Source organism: Apus apus, chromosome 3 (genome assembly GCF_020740795.1).
Source record: "Apus apus isolate bApuApu2 chromosome 3, bApuApu2.pri.cur, whole genome shotgun sequence".
Classification (NCBI taxonomy): domain Eukaryota; kingdom Metazoa; phylum Chordata; class Aves; order Apodiformes; family Apodidae; genus Apus; species Apus apus.
The window spans coordinates 102179108-102199357 of record NC_067284.1 but is presented as its reverse complement, the minus strand read 5'-3'; the positions used below and the strand labels follow the sequence as shown (position 1 = coordinate 102199357).

The window sequence follows — 20250 nt, the reverse complement described above, 5'->3', positions numbered from 1 at the left end:
CTGACCCCTAGTAAAAAATTTTATTCTAACCATTTTTGTTGGAAGTAACACATGTAAACTGCTCGAATACCACCTGGCAAAAGAGCTGAGCTGACAAATACTGACTGAACAGGATAATGAACTCCCTCCCTGTCTTTAGCTATTTGTGGCACAGATATTATCTGAATTAGACTTGTTGCCCATATATATGTGTATATATTATCTCTAGAAAAATATTTCTTCCATCAATTTGGCCTTTTGATTGTAACCCACTGAATTTTTACTATCTACAGTTTCCTAGACAAAACTGTTTTACTGGTCAAGTATGCATTGTATGAAGAAATACCACATTCTGTTTGTTTTATACCTCCCTCTTAAAATTTATTTTGAGAATTTCATTTGATGTTGGTTCAATGGAGATAAGTAAAATTCTTGAGCTTAGAACTTGTTGACTAAAAATTCAAATAGGTTGGGTCATAGCCAGTAAAAAGAGATGGTTTGTAACAGGTGTGGGTTAAATGAGCCTCAGTTCATGCATTTGTTTTCCTGGGAGAGGGTATGTTTTATATTCACAAAAATAAGAATTACATTTTTTTTTAAGTTTGCCTACGACCTGGATGTTGAAGTTTCACATTTCTTTGTTGACTACTTGTTTGGGTTTGTTTGGTGGGATTTTATAGGAATTATAAGGTGTCTGGTTTTAATTATTTAATCAAAAGTGCTTTGAAAACTTCCAGAACTACCCAGCCTCTAGGCCAGTCTTTACTTCCAAGAACTGGGTTTTTTTCTGCATTACTTAAATATCAGTTAGATTTACCTCCGTACCCAGCGTGCCTGGAATAATGAAAAGGTCCCCCCTCCCATGCTGTATCTTCTGCCACAGCACAAGAGATGAACAAAGAAGGTGAAGAAAAGTTGTTTTTTTGCCTGTTAATGAAATCCTTCTCTCTTACTGACCCACATCGCTTTTGCAGCCAGTAAAAATCCAAGAGTTAAAATCTTCTGTAATGGAAGCAAGCCTCAGAGAGGCTTGCTCAAATTAGCATGCACTCTTACGTAGCCTGAGGTATTCAGCAAACACCAAGCTAGGAGTAAATGAATCAGGAGAACTGATACATTTATTAATAGGCTATGAAGTGGTAACAAGGCTGAAGTATAAATAAATGAATAAATATTGCATGTGGTGTTTACAAAGCAGCACTTCAGTGAAGTGTGGTGATGTTACATTATATTATTAGAGGTATGATAGCTGCTGGAGGCTCAAGCAGTCACATCATGCTCAGGACTAAAAGACCCCGTCCTCAAGAAGATATATTCCCATTTAATGACATGGATGTAGGTATTGGATTAAAGGAAATTAAGCTTCCCTTTTTGCTACCAGGTTCTGCAAATTCCAATTATGTAGAAATCTGATCAATACCTTCCAGCCATATACTTGAAAGCCATGGGGGCTTTAAACTGCAATTAATTGTGCATCAAAGTTTGTATTACAAGTGCTAAAAATGTACAGTATGGTCCAAGTAGCACTGACCAGTTATGGGATGATAATAAAATTGCATCCTTAGGTCAGGTTGACCCTTTGGGTGGGCCACACAGTATGAACTATTGCTCCTTATATGGGGAATTGAATTATTTGTTGCACATGCAGAGTGAATTATGCAAGCAATGAGATGACCTGCCTATTGAGATGTGATGTAGAGACATTGCAGGAGGGGATGTCTCTCCTTGTCTGAGATAAAGTTTTATATAGGGGCAAAGATTCCTATGTGGAAGAACTGCCTAGGAAGACATCAAAGTGAACCTTCAAGGACTAATCAAATAGATAAAAGAACACTAAAATTTTCATTTAAAGGTATTTGAAAACTCCTGCAGCAAAACTCACGCACAAGGGTGTAAAAATGGTATTGGAGAGAATTGCTATTTAGTTCTGAAAGCTGTTCTCTCACATGACAGGATCCTGAAATGCAGGAAGGCTCTGACTTTGCACATTATTGAGAAATAGCTAAATGAGAGGACTCCATCAAAAACACCTTGATTTCATACATACATATATATACATATATTACTCCCACACTCTCTCGCACAATAGCTGGGTGGGTGGGATGAAGAGCTCAGGATTGAGGTGGGAGACAAGTGTAGGCCAACTCTCTGGGTGCTGGGCTACCTGTGGTGAATCATGACACATTAATTGTGCCTTGGCTCATTGCATGGTTTTTGGCCAGGCACTTAACTTACTCAGCTAAATCTACCTTGCTCTTAGGTGATGTTAGCCATTCATCACCAGCTTACATGAGAGGCAGAGTTTATAAGCATTAGTTTGAAGAGTGTAAAGAATATTCTTTGTACGTGATGCATATTATTATACACCCACTGCTTTGTAGATTGTTTTTGAATCTGTTATTTCACAGGTGCTAGTCATACATACAGCAAAGCCACAAAGAAAATCTCCCACTCCAAAATGCAGAGAATGATGACTTCTACTGCTTTAAAAGAAATGAAAATACCCAAACTGTGCATATCAGTTCTGAATAAAATACACAAAGAAGGTTTGGCAAGAAACAGATCCAGTCACAGGCAACAAGCAGCCCCAAAATTCATATTCTGTGAGGCACAGCAAGAAAAGTCATTGATACAAGGCTGTATATGTCAGTTTTCCACAGAGCCAATGCCCTCCCTGTCCTTTACATCTTCTGTTTTTTTTGTTTTTGTTTGGTTTTGGTGGGGTTTTTTGGTGACATTTTTTGGTTTTGGTTGTTTTGTGGTTGTTTTTTTTTCCCAGTATCTGAAATCTGTACTCAGCAGCGAAGCTCACAATGACAGCAGTAAGGTAAGCCCCAATTTGCTTTGTCACTGTAAGGGATTTATTGGAAATGTTTCCTGGGGTTTGAATCTGCCAGGAACCAATGGTCACGAATGAAGTTTTTGGGTTTGGCTTCACACAGGCATCACAGTGAAAGTCTCAGCCTTTAGCTTGGAGTGAAGCTGAGTAGGAGTGGGTGTTCCAGCCACAAGATCAGTGCAGAGAAAGAGGATAAATGCTCTTCTGGGCAACTTTTGGTAAGAGGTGTTTGCTGTGTTTCCCTTGTCCTCTAGCCACTGGACTCAGATCCCCACATTTCATCCATATTTTATGATACTTTGGCCAGGCTGGTGCTAACGTATCTGTTTCGAGATACTGGGAGGGTATAAATATATGCTCTTCAGAGCTCACTCATGCTGCTCCTGAGTTAGCTGGCATATCCTAGCTCAGCCCTGAAGAACCAATATATTAGTGAAATAGCATGCAGGGCTTGTTTTGGCCTAAAGTTAGATAAAAGGCAGACAGAGCAGAAGGATATGTACGTATTCCTTTTCTTTCTGATGTCGCTCCTCGGCTTCCTTCATCATTTCCTGAGACTGCTCCAACTTGGCATCCACCAGTTTCTGCTGAAGTTCTCGGTGCTTAAATATTTTATCAAGGTGCTGTAAGAAAACAAATTCTGCTGAATTCACAGGTTTAATTGTGTACACAGACCTTCATGCTTGTGCATGTACAGCTATCTACTGGAACACTCATAAGACAAAAATATTGCAAACAAGAAAGACTCCCAACCTATTGCAGTTACTAAAAAAATACAGTGCTGATAAGAATAAACTGTGCCAGAATTTGTATGAGAAGGGAAACCTGTTTCAGTTATTTATTTTGATTTATGATAGAAAATATATTGTTTTAAAAAGTACCTTAGCATCTTTGCCAGTTCTATGGTCTACGTGTGAAGCCATCGGTATAATCCAATATAAAAGAAGACCAAATAATTCTCATCAATAACAAATATGCAGGGGGCACACCTTTTTTTGAGTTATCAAGTGGCCAGCAGATCTAAGCCACTGTGTGGATAAAAGTGTAAAGAGGCATGGCACCTGCAGCACCTGGGAGTATGTGCACAGCTCATGCCATCCTGTCTGTGACTACAAGCCCTGGGCATCCCAGTTGCTCTGGCTACACGTGCACAACTTGGGCTTGGAGAGCCTGGGTTAAAGTACATGAATGGGCATGTGAAGGAGATCAGACCAGATGAACCAGAGGCCTCCTCTGGCCTGTAAAACATCTGGCTCCACGGTGACCTTCAGAAGGTAAATGTTGCTGATAGCCCTCTCCATTCTTGCTTCATTTAGATAAATTTCACAGGAGCAAATACACTTGAGCACATACTTCTGTTTTACATTTTCTTTTCATAGAAATCACAAGGGAGGAACATACATTTCTTTCATTCAGCGTAAGACTTCATACATGATGCAACATATCTGGAAATGCATGTATTGAATTGGGCATTCCAGATTGTAAGGACAGATTACTTATGTTTTATTCAGTATGATAATTATGGCAGTGGTTGCACTGAGGTTCATAATAAATGTATTTAGGAAAAATAAAAAGACTCACTGTGGTATTTGTTAATATTTGTCATAAAATAAAATAAAAAAATATATATGGCATTTTACTCTAGAGGGCTTTTTGTGTCAAAATTTTCTGACCAACTCTAATGTTTACAGAAAGAATAGTTTCCCATCTGCTTGATCTTACGGTGAGCATTGTGCCTGGGAAAGAAGAATCTGTTCCAATGCAAAGGGCCTTCTTTCTGCTTCTGGGTAAGGGTCAAAGCATGTACATCAGAGCCCTTCTCAGCAACCTTTCCCTCGAGGGAAAATATGTCTGTTTGATGTCACCAGCAGAGCAGGTTGTCCAAGAAGATGGGAGCTGGGAGGTGCTTGGTGGGGACTTGGAGGGGGAAGCAAGGGTGCTGGGGGGCTCCCCAGGGATTTGGGAGAGCTGTGGGGGGACCAGGGGGCAGTTCAGCAGCCCTTGCTTGGCCCCTGTCCCTACAGCACCAGGCTGTGGTGGGTGCTGCAGGCAGGGTGCTGGCCTGCACAGCTCCTCACCTGCAGGGTTTGCCAGGTGGAGCCTGACAGGTGTCCTGCAAGCACAGTCCTGCTCAGATGGTGAAGTGTGGTGGGGGCTGCCCTCATTACCTCCCAGAGACACCCAAACGATAGCCAGCAGGGAGAACAGGCTGGCAATGCTTTCTGCTTTACTCCAGGGAAGCCAGGTTTGCTCCTGCCCCCGCTGGCAGCCAAGGGTGCTGCTCTCACCTCTTCCCGCAGCTCGTACTGGTCAATGATGCTTTTCAGCTTCTCTGCCAGCTCTGTGTTCTCCTGGCAGAGCTTCATGTTCCTCTCGCTTTGCTGCTCAATCTGAGCCTGGATTTCACTCAACGTGCCCTGGAAATGATTAGTTATTTCTTTCCTCTTCTCATCTTCCTCCCGTGCCCGCTGAATTGTTTCCTCCTGTTGTTAAATGGGAGAGAACCCAGTCATGCCAGTAAGACTCTGAATAAGTGGTTCCAGAAAGATACTGTTTCAGAGTAGCATAAGGATCCATTTTGAAGGATAATACATGTTTGCATTCCTCTTTGGAGATTTTCTTGCTTTCATCTGCTCCAGCATTAGGCATGATTCTAAATTTACAGAGCAAATTACACAGTGGCCTCAAAAAAATTAGGGAACTAAGAGTTTGCATTTATAAAGATGGATGTAGAGTAGAGTCTCAGATCAAAGCAAGTCTGGAAAAGGGGACATACATCCATGTCTTGATTCATGATACTGCAGCACAGCTTTTGCTTTGGATTAAAGTATTTAGTGAAAGAAGTCAAAAGCTCTTTTATAAAAATTCTTTTGGATTGAATAAAAAAAATCACCCTTTAAAATGCCTCCTTTTAACTAGGAACCCTCATATCAAGTCTATGGTCTTTGGGATTTTAATTTTTAAGAGACACCTGTCACTTTCTGTAGAATCCCTCCCAATTGTTCAATTTTTCTTCCCTAACTTTTAAAGTGACACCAACATTTGCAGTAATTTATTAGGGGGTAGAATCAAGGAAAGCTTGTGAACTGCTTCTTACAGAATCAAACCAGAGAATCAGAATTTTGCCTGGATAAAGACTGATGGATATATATGTATTTTTAAACAGCTATTGAAATTCTGATATGGAATTGTTTCTATAAAAGACAATGCAGAACAAACCTGGATTCATTGCTTTGGATCCAGAAATATGGGCTTTTTTTTTTTTTAATTCCCTTCTCATTTCCTTCAGGGCTGGCTGCCTTTCTGGTGAATGTAATCCTAATATACTTTGGCTAGGACCATACCTGCAGTAGTTAAAATCATGCAGAAGCACATTAAGAACCCACTCCACAGCATGCAAATTGCATACTCTAATAAGGTTTCAACTGGCATAGTAATTTACATAAAAATCTCTGATAACACTGCATATGCATATTTTCTATAAATATACTTTATTAAAGCCTTAGCTGACTCTAATAAGATATAATTTATATAATAAATGTGACATAAAGGGTGTTGATTCAGGCCCTACTCTTAAAGTAAGACAAATACCAAACGACCCAATTTTTACTTAGCGTGCACAACACAAGCCTGATCTTGGACAACTGCTGTTCTAGGTAGGGGATGTTTGTCCTTTCACTGACCAGGGAGTGACAGAGATGTAACACCTTGGGTGACCAGAGGAAAGTATTGCAGCCATTAGTGCTAGTAATACTGTAGTGCACAGAAATCACTATGAAGTCTTGCTGTGCTCTGCAGTTTACACAAGAACCCATGTGTGTACTCACAAACTGAGTAAAACAGAGTGTGAGCCCAGAAGAACTCTCTCCCTTAAGGGGAAGAGAGAATTTCAGACAGAGCTGGGCAAGTTTACCTAGGGGGTTCCTGGTTCAGTACCTGGCTCGGAAACTGAAGACACAAAAAATTTGCAGCAAGATGGAAGAGAAGTTCTCTATTATTTTTATTTTAATCAGTGAGGATGATTTTGAGTTAGCCTGGAACATTTTGCTTGACCAGAAATGGAACAGTGTTCTGTTTGTAGTTACTTTTCGTTCAACTCTTTTTAGGACGATTTTGAAACAGAAACGCTGTTACAAAATAGAGTTAAAAATGCTACTCAGAGGGTGTTTTAAATAAACTGCTTTAGCATTCCCCAAATGAAATATTTAATTTCTTTTGAAAGGGGTATCCCAGTTACATATTAAGGGTGGGTGTGGGTGAGAGGAGCTGACTGGGCAGAAAGGCATCTGCTTGGCTATGGCACCATGCAGAGACCTGCAGGCACTGCCTCTTCCCTGCACCATGGAACAAGAGCCCTCCGTGTCCCAGTGCCCTGCCATGCTGTGGAGCTGGCTGCGGTACTGCCAGTGCCCAGCTGACTGCTTGTAGGCTGGTGCCCAGTCTCTAAGGTGTTGTGGGTTCAATCTCTAGGTACTACTGATAATACCATGGGAATTGTAAGGGATCTTTGGAGGTATCTGCTTCAAACCTGAGCCTTTACTCTCTGTAAAAGCCTATGACTGAGGCTGTACCTGCACTGGAGCCTCGATGCCCACAGTGCCACCAGCAAAGCTGTTGACTGCTGTGACATTTATATTTGAGTCATTGCTTGATGCCCAGTAGCAGGAAGGACAAGGGACCTGAGAGGTTCATGTCTCTACAAGACACTAAGTAGCCACCAAACTGTCAGATAACTGGCAGAACACGAACACCATGCAGAAAAGCGAATTGCTGTTTGTCTTAGCAGAGCTACTTTCTCTGGCAGTGGGAACACATTCTGCTAATTCACAAAACAATTATTCCACTTTTCTTGGAGGGATAGTTAAACATCTGTTTTCTGCTGGGAAGTGTCACTGCAAGAAAATAATCTGAATAGTTGGACTGTAAGTTAGTGAGGCCAGTATTCAATGCTAACCAGAAATTTTTAGTCTCTGATCTGCACTGTGGATTTTCAGTGTAGCTCTGCACTGCATATTCATCACCACTTGGCTGCCCCAGTCTCCAGTTAATGGGAATTCCACACACCAGATGAGTGAAGATGACATTTACATGATGTGATGTGCATATAATGTACCACATGGCAAGTCAGAGGAGATCCATGATCTGGACAGGCCAGGTTTCTCCTGTGCTATTGAAAAAGCACAGTCTCATACAGTTTTTCTTTTCCATGCTTTGGAACAGAATGAGAAGTGCTAAAAAATTATGAATCAGCTTCTCTGTCCTGCCAAAACCAAAATAAAAATGACTTAAGCAAGAGATTTTAAAAATAACATTTGGTGGATTCTCCTGTTTTGGCCCTCTTAGTACTGTCATAAGCGAAAGAAAATTTCACTCATTTAAATAAACTGATGAGTTCTGGAGATTCACAGATGTCCAGGAACCAAAGCTTAAAGGCAAATATTCCAAGAACTATGTTAAAATTCTCAAAGAGACAACACTGGACAAAGATATTGAATGCTTTCATTTATTAATTTAATCCTCATTCATTCTGCTACTGTACTTTTTTCTTACTGTCTTATTTAACTCTTATTTTTACATGGAAAACACAGGAACCAGAGGAAAGCCAGGGTTCTGGGTTTCTTAAAAGGCCTCTGAACTGTCGGAAAAATGGGGCCAAACTGAATACTTGCTGCTGCTACAAGATCAGCTCATGAACCTTTCCTGGCTCACTTGGCTTAGGTACAGAAAAAGAAAATCAGAACTGAGTCTGAAATGGATAGGTTTATTTAGGGGACCTAGTCTCAAAATAAAAGAGTTCTACAGGTAGAAAGATGTTGGAAAGAGATTTTCCTAAATGTAATGATGAACTGTGTAATGAAATATTTATATGCAAAGAGAAAGGAAAAATCATGGTGTCTGGAAGTGAGATTAATAAGTATATGATAGTTGGTAAATCATGTGAGGAATTCAACAGAACCTGTTCCAAATGTTTTCCAAATATAATTAGTTTTTCTCTACAGCCCAGTTTTCACTGATGATTTGTTTGTTTTAGAAATCTCTGTTAAGTCTATGCAAAGCTCTGTACTCTGAAATAACTTTTAAATTGGCTTGTATTTCTGTTGAAAGATTTTGCCCAAAGACCATCTGGTAAAGCCACGTGGAGCAATACCAAGGTGTGGCTTAGGTCTGGTACAAATGACAGACACAAATTTAATTGGCACTACCAGTTTTCTGCTACTATGTCTGAGCGGAGATTTGCTTCCAGTTTTCCTAACTATCTGTTAAGCTGCTTTTGTACTGCTAGTGCACAGTTTGAGTGCATTTATGGCCATTCCCCCTCCCAGTTCTGTTCTTACCAATGTGCAGTGAAAGTCAGAGCTAGACCCTGAAGCTCCTGAGCTGGTGGAAATGAATGAAAATCTGTTACAGTTAATAGACATTAAATCAGGTGAAATTCTTGCTGCTGAGAATTCATGTGTGTAATTCTGTATGTAACTGTAGCTCCATAAAGAAGGACTTCGCATAGATCAAAGCAGGCTTTTTGTATAATAATACCACCACCATCACTAACATGTACTCCGGAAAAAGGAAGATCACAAGAGAAATATAGTTCTTGAACCTAAAATTTTCAAGAAGTATAATCATATTACAGATTTCACATTTAAATGGCATGATGCACCAAGCAATAGGCAGATGTGGCATATGGAACCAGCCTTTTGACGTTCCTGAAAATTTCAGTTTTGAACTAAAGCTCCTGTTCTAAATGACTTCCACACTGTTGGCATCCTTCCTGTCTTGAAGCTTGACATCTTGAGGCAAATATCCTGATTGACTAACCCACAGATCATTTGAAAATGCCCAAGTGCTCAAGTTACATGGAAACACCCACCAGCCTTCTGTGAGTCTCCTGCAGCAAAACTGGTGTCCCTATTATTCTGTCCATGCTCATGCATTCACATCTGCAGTGTCAGGAACCTGGTCTGTTAGCAGACTGTGTGCTGAGCTTCCTGATAATGTGAGATGGGCTTATAGATGAGGTGGGCAAACTCAAAGTCCAAGAGTGCTTGGATATTTCCAAACATGGAATAAAGGGGGTTTGGTGTAAATGGACCTCAAGATTAGAACATATATATTATATAGATATGATTATATAGACAATATCTGATACTGTAATCATATATTGCACATACAGATGAAAATGTCCCTTTGATTTGGTCCTATAGCAAGATGGGAAGGCATTGGCATCTTCTTCCCCATTACTGTCAGGTCCCTTGTTAAGGCTCCACTCACCTTGAGGTTTTTGTTGTGCCTCTGGAGCTCCCGGCACAGGCTCTCAAGCTTGCTGCGGGCAAGGATTGCTCTGCTGTGCTCACTCTGCAACTGGTCCTTCTCCTTGCTGATCTGGGCCTGCCTCTTCTGCAGGTACTTGAGCTTTTTCTGCTCAGCGCGATGTTCTTCAAGCTGTGTGGGGAACAGGGTTTAATACAAGATTAAGAGGAAAAGGAAAGAAAAGAAAACCAGCTCTTTTGCTTTGGGGAAAGTATTCACACCTTTACCTCTTCTGTGTTTATGTTCTGTGTTTATCAGTGCTAATGGAAGAGGAGCAAGTGACCTGGAGGGAGTCCCAACCCTGCGCTCTGCAACGGTCCCAAGTGTGCTGTAGTGTGGGTGAGAGAACATAGTTTTTAATACTCTTGTCACACCATCTCAGCCCTTCCCCCTTTGGTTTTAATTTCTTTGAAGGGCAGCTTCAAGGTTTTCTCTTTGTTTCAACTGTTAGGAGCTGGAGCAGCCGTTAGCACTTTATGTGGTGAGATTTCTCCAGATCATGGGATAATACAGCAATTGCTCATTCAGTTTTGTGGCTTCCTAAAATAGAAGAGGCTTCCTAGATACACAGGCACCTGCTGGAAATATCAACAGCAAAAGAGGTCCTGCAGGCCAGGGATGCAGTCTGTGTGGGAAAATGGAGGAGAATGCTCTTCAGGAAAGAGTTCCCCAAAACAATCTGTGGGCACCTTCTCTTGTCAGGCTCTTCTTGCTCATGGGACCATCTGTCATTTGTAGTTTTGGAGGTCCTGTCATCAACAGGATGGGTTGCAAGGAACTAAACCTGTTTTGGGTCATCCAGATCCATGTAATTACTGAAAAAATGTGGGCACTCCCTGATGTTCACTTGGGAACCTGCTGATCCCATGGATGCATGGCTCTTGTCTTCCCTAGAGGGCTGGTGGGGAGGAGGGCATATTTGGAGTGGGGATGAGGGGCAGCAACAGAATTGCTAATAGCAGTCCCTGCCCAGAATACTCATTTCTTCTGACATGTGCCTATTATTGGCTGTTTTGGAAAAACTTACTGCACTGCAAATTAACACCACAACAGACATGCCAAGGAAGCATTTCACCTCTGAATCTTCTAAAGAATTCTTCTTCCATTCCAATGCACAGCAGCCCTCCTTGCTGTATTACAGGCATGAATATATCGTGAGACATTTCTGAAGTCCAGATGTTTTCCAGTTGAAAAACAGCAGCACATGAGCTGCAATGTGCAAACCTTAATAACAATAGCTGCTATTAAGAGTACATTATCTAATAATATGGTACCACTAATATTAATCATTAATGTATGACTGGGAAAGTTTGTGAGTTCAGGAGAATGATGTACAGCTCAAATACAACAGTCAACAGGCATTGTATTTTACACTTTCTCCACCTGAGGATCTGTTTTCTGCAGATGTTCTGTAATTTATGCTTACAGTACAGAGCTCTGTGTATTATCAATCAAATCACAGCTAGGCCTACCACAAATCAAGGCAATCACCAGCCTGAAGTACATTTACAGTTTATGCTCAGCTTTCTGCATGCGTATTGTGTGTTTTCACCCCAGTAGATCAGAGTAAGGGCTTTTGCATCTAATCAAGCTGCACTAGTTGAAATAATATTTCTAGTACTGTAGGAAAAATATAGCCCCTTTGTAATTAAGGCTGGGATTTGTTTTCCTTTACAAGCTTGATTTTGGCCCCTTCCCTTTTAAAAACACAAAAAGGGTTCTTTTGGTTCACATTTTGCATGCACAGTCTGTGATCAGCAGATAACGATTTATCCAAATTTTACGATTCACTCAAGCTGTGCTTGAGATAGGGGGCTTAGAATCAAATAGGTATTAACTGTGATATGAGAACTCTTCCAAGCTTTTTTTTTTAAAAATATTTTTTTCCTCTAAAAAGAGCTTGCACTAGAAATGTGTATTTCAAGTTCTCAGGAATGTCTAAGACATGGTGTTACTTTTGCCCTGGAAAAGGGAATTCACTGTTCAATAGGAATGACTTACGGGCTTCCAATGCTATATTTCTAAGAATAATGATCAAAAGATTAGCTAAAATTAACTAGAAATAGAAGGAATTCTCATTTTTGAAGGCTGACTTAGAGAGATAAATCTTCGGTTTAGGAAAAATGTTTTATCTTGACCCCACTGCAGACAATGACAATACTCTATTTATTAGTGGACTGTTTTTGCACGCAGCACTTGCAAGACCCTCAGGACCTTTGAAAATAAACTGGTCACAAGCAATTCTGCAACAGCCACTTGTAGGCAAAAGCTTAAATCCAGCATTGTCTGTTTTACTAACCCCAGCCAATCTTCCTGCACTAGTATTAGTGAATAAAACGTTCTCTGTTGGTGAGCAGCATGGCATGACTTGTACCCAAATGGCTACACTGCCTTCCTGCCCTGTGCCTGCAGGCACAGTTTCCTTCACACCAGCCCATGCTCTTTCCTGATGTCTTCCATTTTCTGGTGTACCCATTGCCACAGACTGTCAGGGCATGTGCCAGAAGTTAAACAGTATATAGCTGGGTGGCTGTGGGGATGCTCTGGTGCTGCTTAGGGTCCCTGAGTACAGGCAGCAGCAGTACTATCAGTGCAGCTGAAGCCAGTGCCAGCATCCAGCTCAGCCTGGCACACTGCTGCACCATCCCCTGAGCTGTGCTGCAATAAGTGCTTCTGTCACCACATTGTTCACCCAACCAAGGAGCTGAACTGGCTGGAAAACAACTCAGCAAAAGTAAAAAGTGACCTGAAGTGTATGATAGGGATGTACAAGAGGGAGCAGAGAGAGTGGTAACTACTACAGCTAACTGCTGACAAGCTGTTAATCACACTACACCCGTCAGACATGCTGAGTAAGCAGTGCAAGGCTTTCTCCAACATTCTTTTATTTGTATTAAATTATTTATTTTAGTGACATTGCACAGGATATAAAAAATTAATGCTCAGTATTTTTGGTTTAGCACCTTCTCCTGGAAGAGTTAATGGCAATACAGCCCCTGTTTTATACAGTGCTCCAACAATGCTTGAATGCACTGGAGAATACATTATAGAGGAAGAAGTCCTATTTCAAATAATCTGTGTGTATGAAGTTCCTTTAAGCACAAGCTAAACCATAACCTGCCTGAGTCAAATTTATTAAATCAGAGGAATTAACATGGAAGAAGGGAAAGCTGAACTTCACATTATGATGAGACATGGACACATCTGTGCATAAAACCAATTATAAAGTCAATGTTCTGCTTGGCACATTTTTCAGTACTCCACAAACCGTAAAATGCTGCATTTTCATATGCAAGATTTCCACAGCTTATGGCCATAGAGCCCTTTAACTACTTAGAACAAAATACTTGATCTGAAAATAACCTATCTTAAGTGTCAAAAGAACAGGGTCAGGAAGCTGGCATTGTTATAGGGGTGACACTATCGAGACAAGGGCTTTGGCTCCTAATTTCACCATGTTGTGTTTTCTCTATTGAATAGTCTCAAATAGTCTCAAATACTCTCAGTTGTCTATTTTCTGATTTTTCTGCTTCCTAACATTTTATACTAAGCTCTGTATTATTTTCATTTTGATTAAATCACTGATATGTAATTTAAAGCAACACTTGCACTTGGCTAGACATGAGTCTCCAGCATGTGTCAGTTTGGTAGATTTAAGTACAAATATTCCTCCTCATTAACTTTTTAACCCAAAGGCCAACTTGTTTTCTTCATGTTTTACTCTCTTCTTGCTTCTCACCCATAACTGATGGTTTAACCCTGACAATTATTTTGATATTCACTTAACAGGACAGATGCTACTACTACACGTGTTTTGACCATGCTGATGGACTTTACACCTTCCCGTAGAGACAGTTTGCGCAGAAGAGAACCAATGCTGTACTAACCAGCTCAGCATATTTCTTAAATAACAGGTCCAGCTTCTCCTCTGGAGTACTCAGCTTGTTCAAGCTTTGCATCAGTAGGGTGGCTTCCTTTCCTTCAAAAAAAAAACAACAAAGAAGCAGAGATTTGATGGTAGAGGTAGTTTGTAGCTGATAAACTGTTATGAAATTGGATGTTGCATGTATCTGTAAAAACTCAGGAAGAAATGAGGCATTTTGGAAGGAAAGGAATATTTTTTTCATATGAATTCCTGTTGTTTTTTTCTCCCACAAGAACAAACATACTTGAATTTTCTTCCATTTCTTCCCTCAGTAATGTGCTGTTTTCTAGCAAAAGTACTGGCTGTGAAATGCCTTTGTGCTGTATAACCTGATTTTCATTTAACGTTTTTGCAACATGGCTGGGTCACATATATGGCATATTTGGCTGAAATAGGACAGAAAGGACCTGGACCCTGAAGGCTCAGAAACCAGATCTCTTTGCATCCAAAAACTGATCAAAGCTGGTGTACTCAGCTCCTGTGCTGCTTAACTTGTACAAGACACAAGGAAGACTAAGTCAGGTATGGAGACCATGGCATGGATGGAAACAGAGAGCAGTGGGTACTGCCAGCCAGGTCTGGGCTACATGATAGTGATGTAAATCAGTTCCCTGACTTGGTGAAGAGAGAAGGGGTATCAGAGACAGTCTAATAACTATCTGGGCCTGCATAGCTAAATCACTGCTTAGCCACTGATGTATTGCTTCTTTTCTCATACTTCTTGGTATTCATTTTAGCCCTGACTAAGAATGGAGCTTGAACTCCCCTTGTTCATCAAAGACAAAATCCCTGGAGATAAGGATGACTGTGGTACCAGGGGCTGGGCCAGGTTTTTCTAAATGCTCTTCCTTCCCAAGACTGTGAGAGCAAATTTGCTTTCTGCCTTAGGCAGGACTTTTTCTACTTCAAGTCAAGTGCAGTCCAGGAGTAACTCTAGCCTGTGGAAAAAATCCACTATTTCACACCAAATTCCCTCTACATCACCAGTGTAAGTAAGTTGAAGAAAGCTAAACTAAAATCCTGGAGTGAAAACTGCTGGAAGTGCAGCTGGGGAACTGTGCTTTGGTAGTATTTACACTGATCTTGGAGAGCTATCAATAACTACCCTAAAGCCAAGGCAATAGAAACTGAGTAACTTTATATCTCCTGGACATTCAAGGAATCTGCAGTAAAATTCCCTGCTCTGTCCTATGCTCAGTTCCTTGTTTGTAAGAATGTCCCGCAGTGATTTTTCTATAGGCTTAGTCTACGGCTGTGTTTGTGTTCTCATACAAGGGTGAGGCTTGAAGATTGGCAGGCGATAAATGTAGGAATAGAAGTAAACTACGTTTGCTAGATTGGGATGTAACTACATTGCTCTCTAGTGGCTGCCCAGAAGAAAGGACGTACTTCACAAAACTCGCTTCTCTCAGGCTCAGCTGAAAGCCCGAGGTGCTCTCTAAGAACTGTGCTTAGGGAGAAGAAGCATATTGACTTATATAGTCAGTCCATCATGAGTCCAGAAGTTTGTAGGTGAAAAATAAGCTGGGCATGATCGGGAATTTGTTCTGCAGATTCCCATTCCACATAGTAGCACCATCAGCACCATTATGACTGGTAAGAAGTCATACCCGAGGAAGCAGGGGAAGAAAAAACGTGCTGAGGTGCAAACAAAGGGCCAGGTTTTCCTTTGTTTAAGAAGCAAATTAATGCAGTGTGTCATCAGACTCACAGCTTTGGCTAGCTAGTTTGGACTACCCGACAGTACTTCAGAATTGTGTGATATAATCCTAAGCTTTTGTCTTTTTAAAAGGACTAATATCTGGGACAACCTACATGTATCTGTAAAGTAATTGCTGAAAATAATTATCATTAGAGAAACATAACAGTCACTGTCATTTTCAGTGGTAACCAGAGGGCCCTGTCATCCATGGCAGAGGCTAAACATGGGAAAGCACAAGGACCAGGGAGTTTTTACTTCTGTTTGCAGAAGAGCTGTGTAAGTGTACAGATACTTGCCTAGTCCTTTCAGGATTTTCTTCTCTAGCTTTTGCTCCTTGCTGCCACTGGCCTCCTTGGCTTTGGAAGCATCCCCAGGAGCCAGCTTCTCTTTCTCACTCTCCTCATTTGCATCTTCATACTCCACATCCTCCACACTGCCTGGCTCTCCCTTCTCAGGCCTGTCAGTTTCTGTAGCAGCACTTTCCTTCTCCATCAGGCTTGCAGCAGACCCATAGGTTTTAATAATGTCCTCCAGCTGCCGGCTCAGCTCTTCTGAGATGTCACACATGGCTGTTTCGGGTGGGGAGCTCAGCTGCTCCGTGCAGGGTGGAGCCAGGGGCTGCGAGCCAGGGGCAGGTTTGTCTCCAATCTGCCCCTGAATGTCCTGCCCTGGTGAGGTGGGAAACTGGTCATTCTCCATGCTTGGTGCAGGACCTGACAGCAAATAAATGGAGGGTTAATTTAAAAGCACATGGAATTAGTAACCTAACTATTTCCAAAGCACAGCCAGCACATGAGTGGTTTTGTGTGGAATTTAGGATGGCAGCTCATCCATTGGCTCTAGCTTGATAAATACGTCACACTTAAAAAAGCAACCAAGGTGATTTTCTTTCAGGGAGAAAATCAAATTATATACTTTCCAGGAGGAAAAGCCTGCCTAAACCTAATACTTAAAAATAAACCCCTCTTATTCCCATTGCCAGCAATAACACATGACATGACACCTAAGTAATTTATACCATTTCCCTCCCTGGACATACTATTTGCCACTTGTTCACTTTTCTGGATCTGTTTACCTGCAACACTGGCTAATGATGTGGGCAGCTTTAATTTAAAGCGGCATCAGTTTCCTATTTCTCTCCTGTTGTGACATCTTAAGTCAATAATAATGAAAAAGGAATATTTTAAATGAAACTGGTGCACCGAAAATTGCACTGTGCTCTTGAAGAGCTCAGTGTGGTGCTTGATCTACAAGAGGCTTGGTTTGGTAATATCACAATAACAGCAGAATAAGACAAACAGCTATAAACCACTCTTCTCTTGTAGTTGCTGCATGCTGCTGATAGCTTGTTTGACAAAGTAAAAAATACAGAATAAATCACAGCTAAGTAAACTTGACTGGGCATAACATGGATTAGTAGTCCGTGGTGTTTTCTGGGGAAAATTTCAACTAATTTGTTCCCAGTTTCCAAAGGGGAGCTTTTGTTTTCCCATGCCTTTGAGCAGCTGCACTCAGCCAGGATAATCCAGAGCTCCCAATGTGTCCATTTTCTTCTGGAGGCTGCTCTGGCTTACCCAGCACCTGCTGATGAGGGTGTCAGCAAGAGCATCTCAGCCACCTGGTCCCAGCTCCTGGAAGGTATTGGCCAGTAGAAACAGCATCTCTGACTGCTTGCAGCTGTAAAACTCAGTGTAGAGAAAGCTGCTTCCTTCTCAGGGTGCCATCAGAGCTGCTGTCACCACTGCATTGCCCTCAATTGGTAGTTCCACTTAGATTCCCAGCATGTTTAAAACTCCAAGTCTGTCCCTGTCACCAGCAACATTAGAGTGAAACAGGATGGAGTCCGTGTGGTGCTGGAATAGCAAGTCGCTGCCTAGAGGTGGTTTGGGTGCTACTAGTACTAGAGCCTGAGCTCTTAGCTGCCCCAGCCTGGACAAGATCCAGGGCCTGGCTCCAGAGATGGTCCTCCCTTCCTTCCTGAGAGCCAGAGACTGCTCCTGCCTCCCCACTGTGGAAGAGCCCTTTTGTCATTCTCCCCTCTCCTCTGTCAAATACAGAAAAAGGTGTGCTGCTAAGTTCAGTCTGGTAACACACCAAGTTTGTTTGTCTCTGACCATATCCCTTAACATTTCACATTTATGGAATGATTTGCTTTGAAATCAGACGGTGCTTTCAACACAAAAGGTCAGCTGGCCAGAGCCAGCACCTGCCCTAGCAGACCTGCAGCAGCCACCCCTTTGCCTCCCTCTCCCACCACTGCAGCAGCTGCCTCTGAGGCACCATCCAAAGAAAAACGTCCTCTTCTTAACTTCTCTTGCAGACTGTGTTGCACACTGTCACAGAGTTTTGTTTATCTTTTTTAAACATAGAGCTTCCCCTTCCTTCTCACGGGAATTGCTTCCTCCTTCCCTTCTCGCAGCTTGAACTTCTAGAGGGTTTACAAACTGGTCTATATTTAGCTCTTGCCTCCCCGTGTATCCAGCAGAAGGACACATGGCACCTGCTCTGCAGCCAGGAGTTATTTTAAGCACTTCTAAAACGGGTAATGGTATTTAGCACTTTATACTCAAAATTCACATACACACGCACAAATTCTCTAAGACACAGTGTTCCTCTAATTGCACCAGCCAGTATATGCTGATAAAATCTGAATTTTTACCTCAACAAAACACCAGACTGAACTACTGTAACAGTAAAAGCAGCAAATATTAAAGTCTGGAATGGTCTATACTACTGTAGCTCCAATCACCCTCCAGCAAAATACAAGTGCCTAAATACTGCCCTGTGTATTACTTCAGAAAGTGGTGATAAAACCAGCTTTATCAACTACATGCTACACTTGAACTGCTTTATGATTTATGCACAATTATCTGGTACAAAACTGAACAAAAAATGGGAGGCTTTGTGGCAGGCTTCCATGTAGGCATGGAAAAAAACCAGACTCAGAGACTTTCTGAAGTCCCCTGCCTCACCTTTCATGCAGCACCCAAGTCTTGGTCAGTTATTGTTGTAGCACACCAGCCATGGCCCTAGTCTCACTTAAGGCAAGCTCTACCAAAACCGGTTTAAAAATTTTGGATCACTCTTTAGAGGAGCTTTTCTTACTTTCACCAGCAGCCTTAGATACTTGCCTGTTTTCCTCAAATGTCACACCTTGCCCAGGCTTTTAAGGCTATTCCTAGAAAACATGGGCTGACAATCCCAAAGGGGAACACTTAGATTAAAGCCCTTGTGCCATGCCACCAAGCAGTGACAGCAAGGAATCAGACTTACCCGAGCAAAGAGAAGAGCTGAGCAGAGGAAAAAAGTCAGGTAGAAAGCTCAGACAAGGGCACGCCAGCAACAAGACACTAGTACTGCAATCCTGCCACCAAGGGAAGGGGGATGGAAAGAACCAAACGAGGGGGAAGGACAGAATGACACAGCAGGAACAAACACGGCGGAGACTGAGTGTGGGGCCAGCTCTGATAGGCGAGGAGGGAGGCTGCCTGCTCCCTGGCAGCCCCAGCTATGTTGGCTATTCCCTGCTCTGACAGAGATAGCACAAGATAATAGAGACTCAGGCCCTCAGAAAGAGAAAAATAAGGTGAGGGAGGATTCATACACAGCTGCTACCCTTCAAAAATTAAGTTTAAGTCTTAATTCTTCAAAGACTTGATGTGTTGTGCTGTGTGAAATTTGTCTGTATTGACTACAGATTAGTCAAATTTGGTCCAATTTTTCTGTCTGTAACAGAAAGACAGGGATGGCTTTCCATAATGTGAACAACTAGCTGTGACTGCCCTCTGCAACCTGGGATTTGGGCAGGATTTGTTAAAAAACAGACTGAATCTAAATCATAGACTCACTGACCTGGAAGAGACCACAGGAGGCCTTTAGTTCAGCCCCTTCCTCAAAGCAAGCCCAGCTGTGATCTTAGGCCAGGTCTCTCAGGGCTTTATATTAGTCTTAAAAACCTCCAAGGATGGAGACTGCATGACCTCTCTGGGAAACTTGTTCTCCTGCCTGACTCTTCTCATGGTGAAAAAGTTTCTCTTTATACCCAGCCTGAAATTCTCGTGTTTCAGCTTGTGCCCATTGGCTCTTGTCCTCCTACCTTACACCTCTGTTAAAAACCTGTCTCTGTCTTCTTGATAATCTCCTTGTAGGTACTCTGGGGCTGCAGTTAGGGCCCCCCAAATCTGTTTCTTCTCTAGGCTGAACATCCTACTTCCTCCAACCTCTCCTCGTGAGACAAGTGCTTGAGCCCCAGCCATCGTGGTGCCCCTCCAGTGAATTCACCAGCTTCTCCCAGGGGGGACACAATGCTAATGGAAATGGCTGGTGTAGCTGTTCTCCTGATCGAAGTAGTTCCCGAACAAATGCTCTTGTTGCTGCCAAGGTAACCTTCCTGACCCAGTTTCTCCATGTTACCATGCCAGCTCACATTGGCCTAAAGTTGTTTATACAAACAAGCAGAGCACTTCCCAGAGAGCTCAGCTGCACACTGTTTATCCA

At 42.0% G+C, this 20250-nt stretch overlaps 1 protein-coding gene across 1 annotated transcript in view; it reads right to left on the bottom strand.

The window, feature by feature from the left end:
* Window positions 1-19161, bottom strand: part of TXLNB (taxilin beta) — a 28714-nt gene extending 9553 nt beyond the window's left edge. The window contains exons 1-6 of the mRNA XM_051616148.1: window positions 19027-19161; window positions 16050-16466; window positions 14014-14105; window positions 10088-10258; window positions 5107-5301; window positions 3322-3441 (exon numbers count right to left, since the gene is read on the bottom strand). Of these exons, the coding sequence (XP_051472108.1) occupies window positions 3322-3441; window positions 5107-5301; window positions 10088-10258; window positions 14014-14105; window positions 16050-16452 (981 nt within the window). The 5' untranslated portion in view covers window positions 16453-16466; window positions 19027-19161. The remainder of the gene's footprint in view (window positions 1-3321; window positions 3442-5106; window positions 5302-10087; window positions 10259-14013; window positions 14106-16049; window positions 16467-19026) is intronic.
* Window positions 19162-20250: the final 1089 nt, after the last annotated feature.